The 12,540-nt window shown below is 39.2% G+C and overlaps 1 protein-coding gene across 3 annotated transcripts in view; it reads left to right on the top strand.

Moving 5' to 3' along the window:
- LOC124594894 (zinc finger protein ubi-d4) overlaps nucleotides 1–12,540 on the top strand; it is a 256,583-nt gene that overhangs the window by 128,528 nt on the left and 115,515 nt on the right. For all 3 annotated transcript variants that reach the window (XM_047133370.1, XM_047133369.1, XM_047133367.1), the window contains exons 5-6: nucleotides 7,852–8,013; nucleotides 8,352–8,424. In XM_047133370.1, the coding sequence (XP_046989326.1) occupies nucleotides 7,852–8,013; nucleotides 8,352–8,424 (235 nt within the window). The remainder of the gene's footprint in view (nucleotides 1–7,851; nucleotides 8,014–8,351; nucleotides 8,425–12,540) is intronic.

The following is a 12,540-nucleotide window of genomic DNA, read 5'->3' as shown; positions in this document are numbered from 1 at the left end:
GAAACTATGCAAGAATAAAAATCAATAAACGAAACAGAATATTCTAAATTTTGAGATGTTTTTATTCACATGAATCTGTGCTGATAGTCACTTGTTAAAGACCTACTTCAAAGTCTAAGCTCTTCAACTTTTGTATTATGGATAGTAACAATCTTTTGGGATGAAAATGCCAATAATTAGTTTCATTTTTTTCTATTTTCATTCAACAATATGTTAGAACATCATATTTTGGCCCAATGTTTCGTTAAAGAAGAAAGTGTTTACTGCACAGAAGTAGCAAGGCTAAAATGTGGCGTCTGCTTTTTAATGTAAACGTCTAAGCTTACAGTGGTCTGACAGTACATTTGTTACTGCATGAAGTTTGTTGACAACAACCAATCCCAGTTTAAAAACAACATTAACATTCATAAATAAAATGCTAAACGGAGAAATGACTTATACTATCCTTCACTCAGCCTTAGTGTGGCACACAATATAGTGATCTATTCAGCCATAAAGATCATTGACTGCTTTCCCAGTCATGTGAAGAATGTCTTACATAATAAAATTAGCTACAAATATAAATTGAAATTATACCAGCGTGAGATCCCCAGCTGCATAGGAAAATATCTGAATGAGTAATAATGAAGAGTGATTGTGTGTGTGTGTGTGTGTGTGTGTGTGTGTGTGTGTGTGTGTAAAAGACAATCATGTAAACTGTCATTAGAAACTTCCTGGCAGACTAAAACTGAGAGAGTGTATCACAATTGTAAGCTGACTGACTCATTCTGCGTCATACTGAGAGATCACAATTATTGTCTGCGTTGTTGTTGTTGTTGTTGTTGTTGTGGTCTTCAGTCCTGAGACTGGTTTGATGCAGCTCTCCATGCTACTCTATCCTGTGCAAGCTTCTTCATCTGCCAGTACCTACTGCAACCTACATCCTTCTGAATCTGCATAGTGTATTCATCTCTTGGTCTCCCTCTACGATTTTTACCCTCCACGCTGCCCTCCAATGCTAAATTTGTGATCCCTTGATGCCTCAAAACATGTCCTACCAACCGATCCCTTCTTCTAGTCAAGTTGTGCCACAAACTTCTCTTCTCCCCAATCCTATTCAATACCTCCTCATTAGTTACGTGATCTACCCACCTAATCTTCAGCATTCTTCTGTAGCACCACATTTCGAAAGCTTCTATTCTCTTCTTGTCCAAACTGGTTATCGTCCATGTTTCACTTCCATACATGGCTACACTCCATACAAATACTTTCAGAAACGACTTCCTGACACTTAAATCTATACTCGATGTTAACAAATTTCTCTTCTTCAGAAACGATTTCCTTGCCATTGCCAGTCTACATTTTATATCCTCTCTACTTCGACCATCATCAGTTATTTTACTCCCTAAATAGCAAAACTCCTTTACTACTTTAAGTGTCTCATTTCCTAATCTAATCCCCTCAGCATCACCCGATTTAATTTGACTACATTCCATTATCCTCGTTTTGCTTTTGTTGATGTTCATCTTATATCCTCCTTTCAAGACACTGTCCATTCCGTTCAACTACTCTTCCAAGTCCTTTGCTGTCTCTGACAGAATTACAATGTCATCGGCGAACCTCAAAGTTTTTACTTCTTCTCCATGAATTTTAATACCTACTCCGAATTTTTCTTTTGTTTCCTTTACTGCTTGCTCAATATACAGATTGAATAACATCAGGGAGAGGCTACAACCCTGTCTCACTCCTTTCCCAGCCACTGCTTCCCTTTCATGCCCCTCGACTCTTATAACTGCCATCTGGTTTCTGTACAAATTGTAAATAGTCTTTCGCTCCCTGTATTTTACCCCTGCCACCTTCAGAATTTGAAAGAGAGTATTCCAGTTAACGTTGTCAAAAGCTTTCTCTAAGTCTACAAATGCTAGAAACGTAGTTTTGCCTTTTCTTAACCTTTCTTCTAAGATAAGTCGTAAGGTTACTATTGCCTCACGTGTTCCAAAATTTCTACGGAATCCAAACTGATCCTCCCCGAGGTCCGCTTCTACCAGTTTTTCCATTCGTCTGTAAAGAATTCGCGTTAGTATTTTGCAGCTGTGACTTATTAAACTGTTAGTTCTGTAATTTTCACATCTGTCAACACCTGCTTTCTTTGGGATTGGAATTATTATATTCTTCTTGAAGTCTGAGGGTATTTCGCCTGTTTCATACATCTTGCTCACCAGATGGTAGAGTTTTGTCATGACTGGCTCTCCCAAGGCCGTCAGTAGTTCCAATGGAATGTTGTCTACTCCAGGGGCCTTGTTTCGACTCAGGTCTTTCAGTGCTCTGTCAAACTCTTCACGCAGTATCTTATCTCCCATTTCATCTTCATCTACATCCTCTTCCATTTCCATAATATTGTCCTCAAGTACATCGCCATTATATAAACCCTCTATATACTCCTTCCACCTTTCTGTCTTCCTTTCTTTGCTTAGAACTGGGTTGCCATCTGAGCTCTTGATATTCATACAAGTGGTTCTCTTCTCTCCAAAGGCCTCTTTAATTTTCCTGTAGGCAGTATCTATCTTACCCCTAGTGAGACAAGCCTCTACATCCTTGCATTTGTACTCTAGCCATCCCTGCTTAGCCATTTTGCACTTCCTGTCAATCTCATTTTTGAGACGTTTGTATTCCTTTTTGCCTGCTTCATTTACTGCATTTTTATATTTTCTCCTTTCATCAATTAAATTCAATATTTCTTGTGTTATCCAAGGATTTATACTAGCCCTCGTCTTTTTACCTACTTGATCCTCTGCTGCCTTCACTACTTCATCCCTCAGAGCTACCCATTCTTCTACTACTGTATTTTTTTCCCCCATTCCCATCGGTTGTTCCCTTATGCTCTCCCTGAAACTCTCTACAACCTCTGGTTCTTTCAGTTTATCCAAGTCCCATCTCCTTAAATTCCCGCCTTTTTGCAGTTTCTTCAGTTTCAATCTGCAGTTCATAACCAATAGATTGTGGTCAGAATCCACATCTGCCCCTGGAAATGTCTTACAATTTAAAACCTAGTTTAAATCTCTGTCTTACCATTATGTAATCTGCAAATAACTAACAGTCATCTATGCTTGTAAGTATTCTTATAAAAGAGTAAAGAGCAGACATAATCCAAAGAAAAAGACACTCATCCCACACACACCCCATGTCTCTCAGCAGAAAGACATATAAACACTGTCTCCCCATTATCCACTGCTTTACAAGTGATGAGAGATAATGATAAAAACGGAAGAATATGGTGTTGTTTTTTTTTTTTTTTACAAAACTGCTGCTTTTATGCTTGTGTTAGTGTGGATGGATTACAAGTTGTGAGAAATGTATATTAGTGACCATTACAGATATGCCCTGCATTGGCTGCTTCTTCCTTTTAATGTGTAATTTGACTCATTTCACATTCCTGAAGATTCTTTTTCCTGATACAGTTTACAGATGCTCAGATGAATGTGTGAATGAATGAATCACAAACACGAAACTGCTACATATATCTAATTGTAAATGCTGAATCATATCCCTCAAGATTTTATATTGATCGTCAAAGTTCACAGAGTATTTGATTAATTGTATGTAAACATACGTTTGGTATTTTAATTGTTGATGTTGGTGAAAGTTTGACCGTGAACATAGCAGTTTTTCATAGTTATCAACAGTTTTCAGAATAAAATCTTCACTCGGCAGCAGAGTGTGCACCGAAATGAAGCCTCCTGCATATTAAAACTGTCTGGACCGAGACTCGAACTCAGGACCTTTTCCTGTTGTGGGCAAGTGCTCTACCGACTGAGCTACTCAGCATGACTCACAATTCATCCTCATAGCTTTAATCTGTCAGTACCCGCATCTCCTACCTTCCAGGCTTCACAGAAGTCTCCTGTGAACCGTGCAGAGCTAGCCCCCCTGGAAGAAAGGATATTGTAGATAAATGGCTTAGCCACATCCTGGGGGATGTTGTCAGAATGAAATATTGACTCTGCAGCGGAGTGTTTGCCGATTGCTGATCTTAAAATAATATGCCAGGAAGTTTCGTATCAGCACTGAGTGAAAATTTTATTTTGGGAAAACCCCCAAGGCTGTGGCTAAGCCATGTCTCTGCAATGTCCTTTCTTCCTGGAATGGTAGTTCTGCAAGGTTCCTAGGAGAGCTTCTGCGAAGTTTGGAAGTTGTGAGAATGGGTCATGAGTCGTGCTTGGGTAGCTCAGACTGTAGAGCACTTGCCCACAAAAGGCAATCCCAAGTTAGTCTCGATGTGGCACACAGTTTTAATATGTCACAAAGTTTCATATTAGTGCACACTCTGCTGCAGAGTGAAAATTTAATTCTGGAAACTTCCCCCCAGGTTGTGGCTGAGCCACGTCCCTGCAGTATCCTTTCTTCCAGAAGTGCCAGCTCTGCAAGATTGGCATGCGAGGTTCTGTGAAATTTGGAAGGTAGGAGACTAGGTACTGGAATGATTGAAATTGTGAGGACAGGTCGTGAGTCGTGCTTGGGTAGCTCAGTCAGTAGAGCACTTGCCCGAGAAAGGCAAAGGTCCTGAATTTGATTATGTTTGGCACACAGTTTTAATATGCCAGGAAGTTTCATCAATGGTTTTGTTTATGAAACTAAAAATTATCGTACGTAAACTCCAAATTATGGAAAAAATTGAGTCATTACCTTGTGCATGCCCTAACATAAGCATTAGTCTTTTTGATGCTTGGAAGAGACACAGGATTACTTTAGCATTAAAATTCACTCACTTTTTTAAAATTCAGTTCATGAATGAAGTGGACACCTTACAATGGAAAGCCCAATTCGGAACATTAGCAGTTACTGAAAATATTGATTGCTACTTTCAATAAGGACGACACATTGCAATGCAGACAGAGTGAAAAGATTGTTACACACTAAGCTTTTGACCAGACCCTTCAGAAAAGAAAGGAAACCACGCATTCACACAAGGGGACATCCCTCATGCACACGACTGCCATCCCCGGCGATTCTAGCTGGACTGCAACTGTTGAATCGAATGAAAACAGCAATCAGGAGTGGAGCAGGAAAGGGGGAGGGATAACAGAGTATGGTTGGTGGAAGAGAAGAGTGATGGCTGGCAGTGTGTGTAGGGACTACTGTAGGAGGGGGAGGACAAAGTTTGGCAGCATCGAAAGGCTATGTGGAGGGGGATGGGGATGAGCAGGGAATGGAAAAAGAGAGAAGCAGAGAGGGGAAAAGACGGGTGGATGCCTTGGCAGAGAGTGAAGTGAATTGGAAGAGATTATAAGACAGGGGGGCAGAAACTGATGGATGGAGGGTGTGTAGACAGTAGATTATCGTAGGTTCAGGCCGGGATGAGTTTTGGGAGTGGAGAATGGATTGTAAGGATAACTCCCATCTGCATAGTTCAGAAAAGTTGGTGATGAAGGGGAGGATTCAAACGATCGGAGTTGTGAAGCAGCCATTAAAATCAAGCAAGTTATGAAACGTCCTGCCAGATTAAAACTGTGTGCCAGACTGAGACTGCAGGAGTTTTGCAGGCAGACTTCTGTGATGGTAGGAGATGAGGTACTGGTGGAAGTAATGCTCTGAGGATGGGTCGAGACACGCTTGGGTAGCCCAGTCATAGACAACTTGCCCACAGCAGGTGAAGGTCCCGTGTTCGAGTCTTGGGCCGGCAAACTGTTTTAATCTGCCAGGAAATCTCATATCAGTGCACACTTGACTACAGTGTGAAAATCTCATTCTGGAAGCATGGTATGTTTAGCTGCATGTTGTGCCACAAAGTGGTCTAATTTGCTCTTGGCCACAGTTTGACACTGGTCATTAATCCTGGTAGACAGCAGGTTGGTAGTGGCGCATTTCAGGGCTTGATGATAGACAATCGAGGCCCTGATGAAGGATGTTGTTCAGTTGTTCCAGTCCAGCGGAGTATTGGGTAATGAAGGTTGTGCTCCTTTGCTGGTTCTTGGTTATGGTGGGAAGACTGGGGGTGTGTGGGCATATGGCATGGGAAATCTGCTTGTGGGCTAGGTGTGTGGAAGAGTGCTTGCCTGCAAAGACCTTTGTGAGGCCCTAGCTTTCCAAAACCCCAAACCACTGGTTTGATTTAGGTTCATTGATGATATCTTCATGATCTGGATTCAGGGTGAAGGCACCCTTCCTCATTCCTTCACAACCTCAACACCTTCTCTCCCATATGCTTTTCTGCTGGTCTCCCTCAACCCATAGTGCCACCTTCCTAGTCGTTGGCCACCTCCTCCACAAAGACTCCATCCTTTCCTCTGTTCACATTAAACTCTCCAGTCACCATCACCACCAGCATTTTGGCAGCTGCAATCCCTTCCACACCAAAAAGTCGCTCCCATACAGCCTGACCACACGGAGATGGCTTATGTGCAGTGACAAAATCGCCCTTGCCCAGTATGACGGTGTCACAAAGGCCATCACAAGCAGGCACAATCCCCCAGATCTAGTCCACAAACAGATTTCCCATGCCATATCAACACACAACCCCAATCCTGCCAACACTCCCAAGAACCAGCTACAAAGGAATGCCCACTTCGTCACCCACTGCCATCCCGGACTGGAACAACTGAATCTCATTCTTTGTTGTGGCTTTGATCATCATGCCCTGAAATGAAGGACATCTAAGCCAAGATCCTTCCCACCCCTCCTAATGTGGTGTTCTGTTGTCCACCCAACCTCAACAACAACCTAGACCATACCTATGCCATTCTCAATCTCAACCCTTTGCCACAGCGATCATACCCCTATGAAGACCCAGATGCTAGACCTGCCCAAACCACCCATCCAGCACTTCCTATCCCAGTACTGTCTCAGGTTTCTCCTACCCCGTCAGAGGCCGAGCCACCTGCGAAAGCAGCCATATCTCATATCAGCTCTACTGCAATAACTGCACAGCTTTTTGTATTGATATGACTACCGACCAGCTGTCTACTGGGCAGAGAGGCCACTGCCAAACTGTGGCAAAGAGCAAAGTAGACTACCCTGTGGTGCAACACGCAGCTGAACATAACATGCTTGATTTTAATGGCCATTTGGATCCTCCCCGCCACCATCAACTTTTCTGAACTGTGCAGATTGGAGTTATCCTTACACACATTCTCCGCTCCCAAAAGTATCCCGGCTTCATTTTCCGGTAATCTACTGGCACCACACCCTCTGCCCAACAGTTTCTGCCCCCTCTGTCCTATAACTTCCTCCCAATTCCCTCACCCTCATTGTGCTCAGTCTCTGCCAGGGCACCCAGCAGTCATTTCCCTTCTCTGTTTTTCTCCTTTTCTGCTCCCTGTTCCTCCGCCCTCCCCCACAGCCTCCCAATGCTAGTCCTGCCATCTTCTACATGAAGCACTGCACACTCCACCAGGCAGTGCTCTTCTCTCCACCTACCTGTACTCTGCTATCAGTCTTCCTTCCCTGCCCCACTCCTGACCACAGCTGTGTTTGTTGTCCTTTCTTTTCTGAAGAAGGTTTTTCCCTAAAGCTTAGTGTGTAACAAACTTTTCATTGTGCCTGTTTGCATCTCGGTGTTTCATTTTTACAGTGAGTTGCAATCTATCCTTTTTGTAAATGGACACCTTAACAATTACATTCCAGCACTGCACCAAAACTATTCTGCTGTATCTCGCCCTTTTGAAAGATCTGGTCAGTTTCAAATTAGATTTACTAAACATATCATTTCTAACACAATCTATAAAAGTATTTGTGTTCTGTGTAATATTTTTATGTTATGTATGTGAAACAGTGTATTTTTTAACCTGCTAAACACTCATTTATCTTAATATCCCACATATACCAGTAACTCAGAACTTCAGCATTACAAAAATGATAATAATTTTTCTGTTACAGGATGCTTGGTATTATGATGAATTGGATATGCAAGAAATGGAAGCATTTGATGACCCGGATCCTGACTCTGATTATGATTATGAAGAATCATATACAAAGAGGAAAAAGAAGTCAAAAAAAGCTCCAAGGACAGGTGACTCACCAGCTGTGAAGAAACCAAAGGTTTGATTTATTTTGTAATATGTATGTAATTCAAGGCTGACATCTTGTCCTAGCGACATGTCTGAATATTATTCCTTGAAACAAAACTATAACTTTGTTTCCCACTTTAGTGAAGATATAAATGAGAGAACTGGCAAAAAAGAAACATTCTGGAAAATACTATGTATTTTTATGAAACTTTTGCTTTCTATTAACTAATTAGCGAGGTCTTTTCGTGTCAGTTATGTCATAACTACTGAATATGAATGTCATGTTATTTCTATCTATGTCTACATCATTTCCATGTTTTATTTTGCCCAAAACATTCAAATTATGTTTTTCTTTTGTGTTTGCATTAGGGTCAGGGAAGAGGTCGCAAGAAAACGAATTATGATGCTGTCTCTGATGCTGAAAAACCATTTGCCTGTGAACGTAAGTTGACACAATTTATCAAATTCATGATAATGGACAATGAACCAGAAAATAAGCATTTGGAGACTACAGTTGAGGCTTATTTGCTGGTTTCCTTGAAATGTGTATTTTAAAACTCTAATTTAATGATTTTTAATCTACAGACACATTTTAATTTGCCATTCTGACAATTCATACCTGTACTGTTTCATGTTGCGCATAATTTTGGGCATCAGAAAGTTATTTTGATACACTATTAATGTAGTGCAATCTTTTGGTGTTTATTAAATTGACTTGAGCTGTAAATATGTTTCACAGTTGTCAAAACCTACTCATTCTCTACTTGCTTGGTGTTTGTAAACCACTTATTTGCTCTGATCTGTTATGCTTGCAAGCTGTTGTGAAATCAGTGGAATGCTGCTTGCTACAAGATAGTCTTCTTGCTTCATAGCTCACTTCTGCTGGTGGTGGGAAAACTTGGGGTTCTTATTCAACGGAACTTAATAAGTGAATGAACTGTTTCCATGTATGATAAAAGGTTTTTAGAGCATATAATCCCAGTACTGGAAGTTCGATATCTAGTATAGAGAAATTTACTCTCAAAAGCCTGGAAAACGACATGAACAAACTGCATACTGTGTTTTACAGAAGTGAGGTTGGTTACCATCCATGCATCTGTTTTGTTGTTTAGTGTTAGTAATTTCTGATTATACTGTATTAAAATGTTCTTTCATGTTATAGAATGATGCTCCTATTGTTCTCATTTTACACTAGATTTTCCTCTACCCCATACTTTTCTTCAATTAACACAGTACTGAGTAGTTTTTCTGCACTGTGTCAGAACAGTTGACGTGCCCTGGCCCTTTCACCCTATTTGCTGTGTGTACTTAATGTCTGGACAGTTCATGAACATATAGGTGTACTGTTACCTGTATGTATATGCTTTGCCATTTCAGTATGTTTTCTTTCACATTCAGGTAAAGGCCTTTGAGTAGACCATTGAAACTGAAACATACAAATATATTCCTTTCTTTATTATGATACATCATGTCCCACTTAACTGAAATTTTATTTTACTTTGGTATTAATATTACAGGCACTGATGACTGTTTACCAGAATGTGCCATATTAGTAAAATGCCTCCTGCCTTGCTTGTTGAAGTGGTTGTGTATCAACACTTTTCGTCATCTCAAGACATTTAGTGTTATACAAGCATATTTTCAATACGTTTGTTGGAATTCTAATTATTAGAATGGTTGATAAATACAACTTAAGAATTCTTCGTACTAAGACACATGACACACGTGATTATCAGTTTACTTACACACAATTACAGAAGACTCGGACTAAGAATGTGGCCATTGTATGCATAACAATGGCTAGTTTGGGCAAGTACAATGTAGTTGTTTAATGAAACCAAGTTTGTTAATATGAATAAATCTAAATATATTATGAATGTTAACAATACATGAACGGGGCAAGTATGTAACTAGTAGTATTAGGAGGAACTCGTCAATTAGTTCATGAATCAGAAAAATAGAGAAGATGGGATGAATAATAACTTTTTATTGAGTGATAACTCTACATTCTGAATCCACCTCATTGATTAACCATTGATCTACAAAAAGTAAATGTCACTGTAAAGATGATTGCATACAAATGCCATATGTTGTTGCCTCATTGTTTCCTAAGCATGTACCCGATGAGCGAGGGGGGCAGGGTGGCTGCCCCTATCCCATCCCTCTATAAAAAGAATTGTCACAAACCAAACTCGTATCGTGTCCCATCAGACAGACATGACTTAACTAGTTCAGTTTCAAATAGAAGAAAGCCGGACACGTAATTGACATTAGCTTTTAACAAGTTTATCCAAGGCTATTATTGCAGAATCTTCAAACTATTTCATCACTCAGAACAAAACTAAGTTTCCTCCACTTCAAATTCTGGGTACACCCTTTGTCTTTCTTAGGTAGCTGTATCATTTTACTGTTTGTTATAGAGGCTTTTAAGGTAATGTAACACAGGTACTTTGTGTGTTAATGATTGCTTGTACCTCTCACCACCAAAATAATCTCAACATTCAAATTTACTCATTTGCATATTGTATTGAGCTGTGTGTTATCAAGTAGCCATTTGGCTACCTGTTATTCTTGAGTTAGCATTCTGCATAAAGTACCCTTGTTTTAAATTTTTTCCTCCACTTAGTAATATGTGCTTTTTAGTCTCAGAAATCTAAATATTTTTTAATACATTTTTAATCAAAGCACATATACTTCAGTTTTAAAATTAAAGAGTCAGTAGCAGTGTTACTGCAATTGTGGTTTACTCCACACTGATAACTTCAGTAACTATTACAGATATCCCTTGGTGCCTAAAATGAATGCAGTTAGTAGTACTGCCCTTTTGAGTTCAAATGTTGAAGTATATTAGGGCCTTAACAGCACTTTTAAAATAATTTTGAAACATCAGTTGTTTTCATATTTCATTGTGTTGATTTCTATTGATTTGAATGTTATGGCTAAAGATTACATGAATTCATTTTTGAAAAATGACAAATTCTCCTGTAAGAAGAAAAAAGGCTTGACAAATGTGTATTAAGCATTGTGTTTATCATGATACCTGTGAAAGTGTTCTCCCTTCCATAGTTCCTGTGTTTTTGAAGCACAGGACAAAAATTTCTTAGTTTTCAGGAGAGAGAAAAATGATTTCCTGTACTGAAAATGAAGCATTTTATGTCCAATCTCTTTTGATACCAATTTGGGTTCAGAATTTGTAGTAACAACTACCAGGAGCAAAGACTGACCAACAGATAATTGTTGGCATAGTATCAGTAATGTCACTGAAAATAGTATACTAGAGTACAGAATGCCATTATGCATTACTCCAAAAAGCCACTGAATGGCTTGGGCATGTTTGACTGTGCAGTTCTCTTTGATGACATTGACGTACTTAAAAAAAGAGAAATTCTTTATGAATGCAAAGAAATCTCTTTATCAAAAAGAAAAAAAACCCACATTTAACAAATAGTGGAAAAGTTTTCGGAAAGTAAACAGTTTGGCTTTGTATTCCTGTTTGAGGCATGCTAAACACTAATTACTTAATGTGAAAGGGTGATACAAGATGACAAGAAACTTAAGACATTGATATCTGCTTGTTAGGGCATTCATAAATGCTTATCTCTTTTTGGGCGAGTACCACTTTCCACTTACATTATCGATCAGAGGAGTGCACACTGTCCACATGCAGTCAGATACGGATTCTCCCTAATTGCTAGGAGTGGTGCACATTGTGTAAATGATTTGTGCCTTGAGATTATCTTAAGGCATTGAAACTTATTCCGTAAGTTTCTAAGAGTGTTTTGTAACCAGTTACCCATGGTTCCAGAAGACATGAACTGATAATCAACAGAAACTTGTGAAAACCAGCTGGGCAATTCTCCAGCTTGTCAATTTTTGTATCAAGATATTGAGAGTGTAAAAAAGAAAAATATTTTATGAGCATTCTTTAAATGTTTTTGTCTTTTATGTTTTTAATATACAAATGTCTTAAGTTATAATAAAATAAAATATTTAGAGTTTGTACTTTATTTTTGTGTATTTAAAAACTTGTTTCTTTCTTCCCAATTATTGTTGCTGGCTGCTGACAGCTAAATGTGCAGTAAATGTGTCCAAATTATAACATTACTGGAAAGTGATTCCTCACCATGATTTTCATCTCCTGGCTGGTGTTTTGCTGGTGACTATAACTGACATGCATTTCTGACACAATACCCATCTTCTACTGAGGTAAATAAGTTGCATTTCCTGTTTTGTCTTTTTTAGGATTGCAGATACCACAGCAAAAATTACTGACTTAAGGTATAGGTTATAATCCCAATCATTTTGTTGCAAACTAACTCTACTACATGTCTGATTCATCTCAGAGACCTAAATTTAAATGATAATGGCATATTTTCAAAATAAAGGAGACCACTCACTGAAAAACAGAAGCATTGAGTTGTCGACAGGTACATACAAAAAAGAAAGAAAACGTGATAGCTTTTCAAGTAATACTCTTTTGAGCTAGAGTGCACGCCTACAAAAACACACACACACACACACACACACACACACACACACACACACACACACAAGCTTG

The sequence above is a fragment of the Schistocerca americana genome, chromosome 2 (assembly GCF_021461395.2).
Source record: "Schistocerca americana isolate TAMUIC-IGC-003095 chromosome 2, iqSchAmer2.1, whole genome shotgun sequence".
NCBI lineage: Eukaryota > Metazoa > Arthropoda > Insecta > Orthoptera > Acrididae > Schistocerca > Schistocerca americana.
Note: the sequence above shows the minus strand (reverse complement) of the source record. Positions and strands in the feature narration are given on the sequence as shown.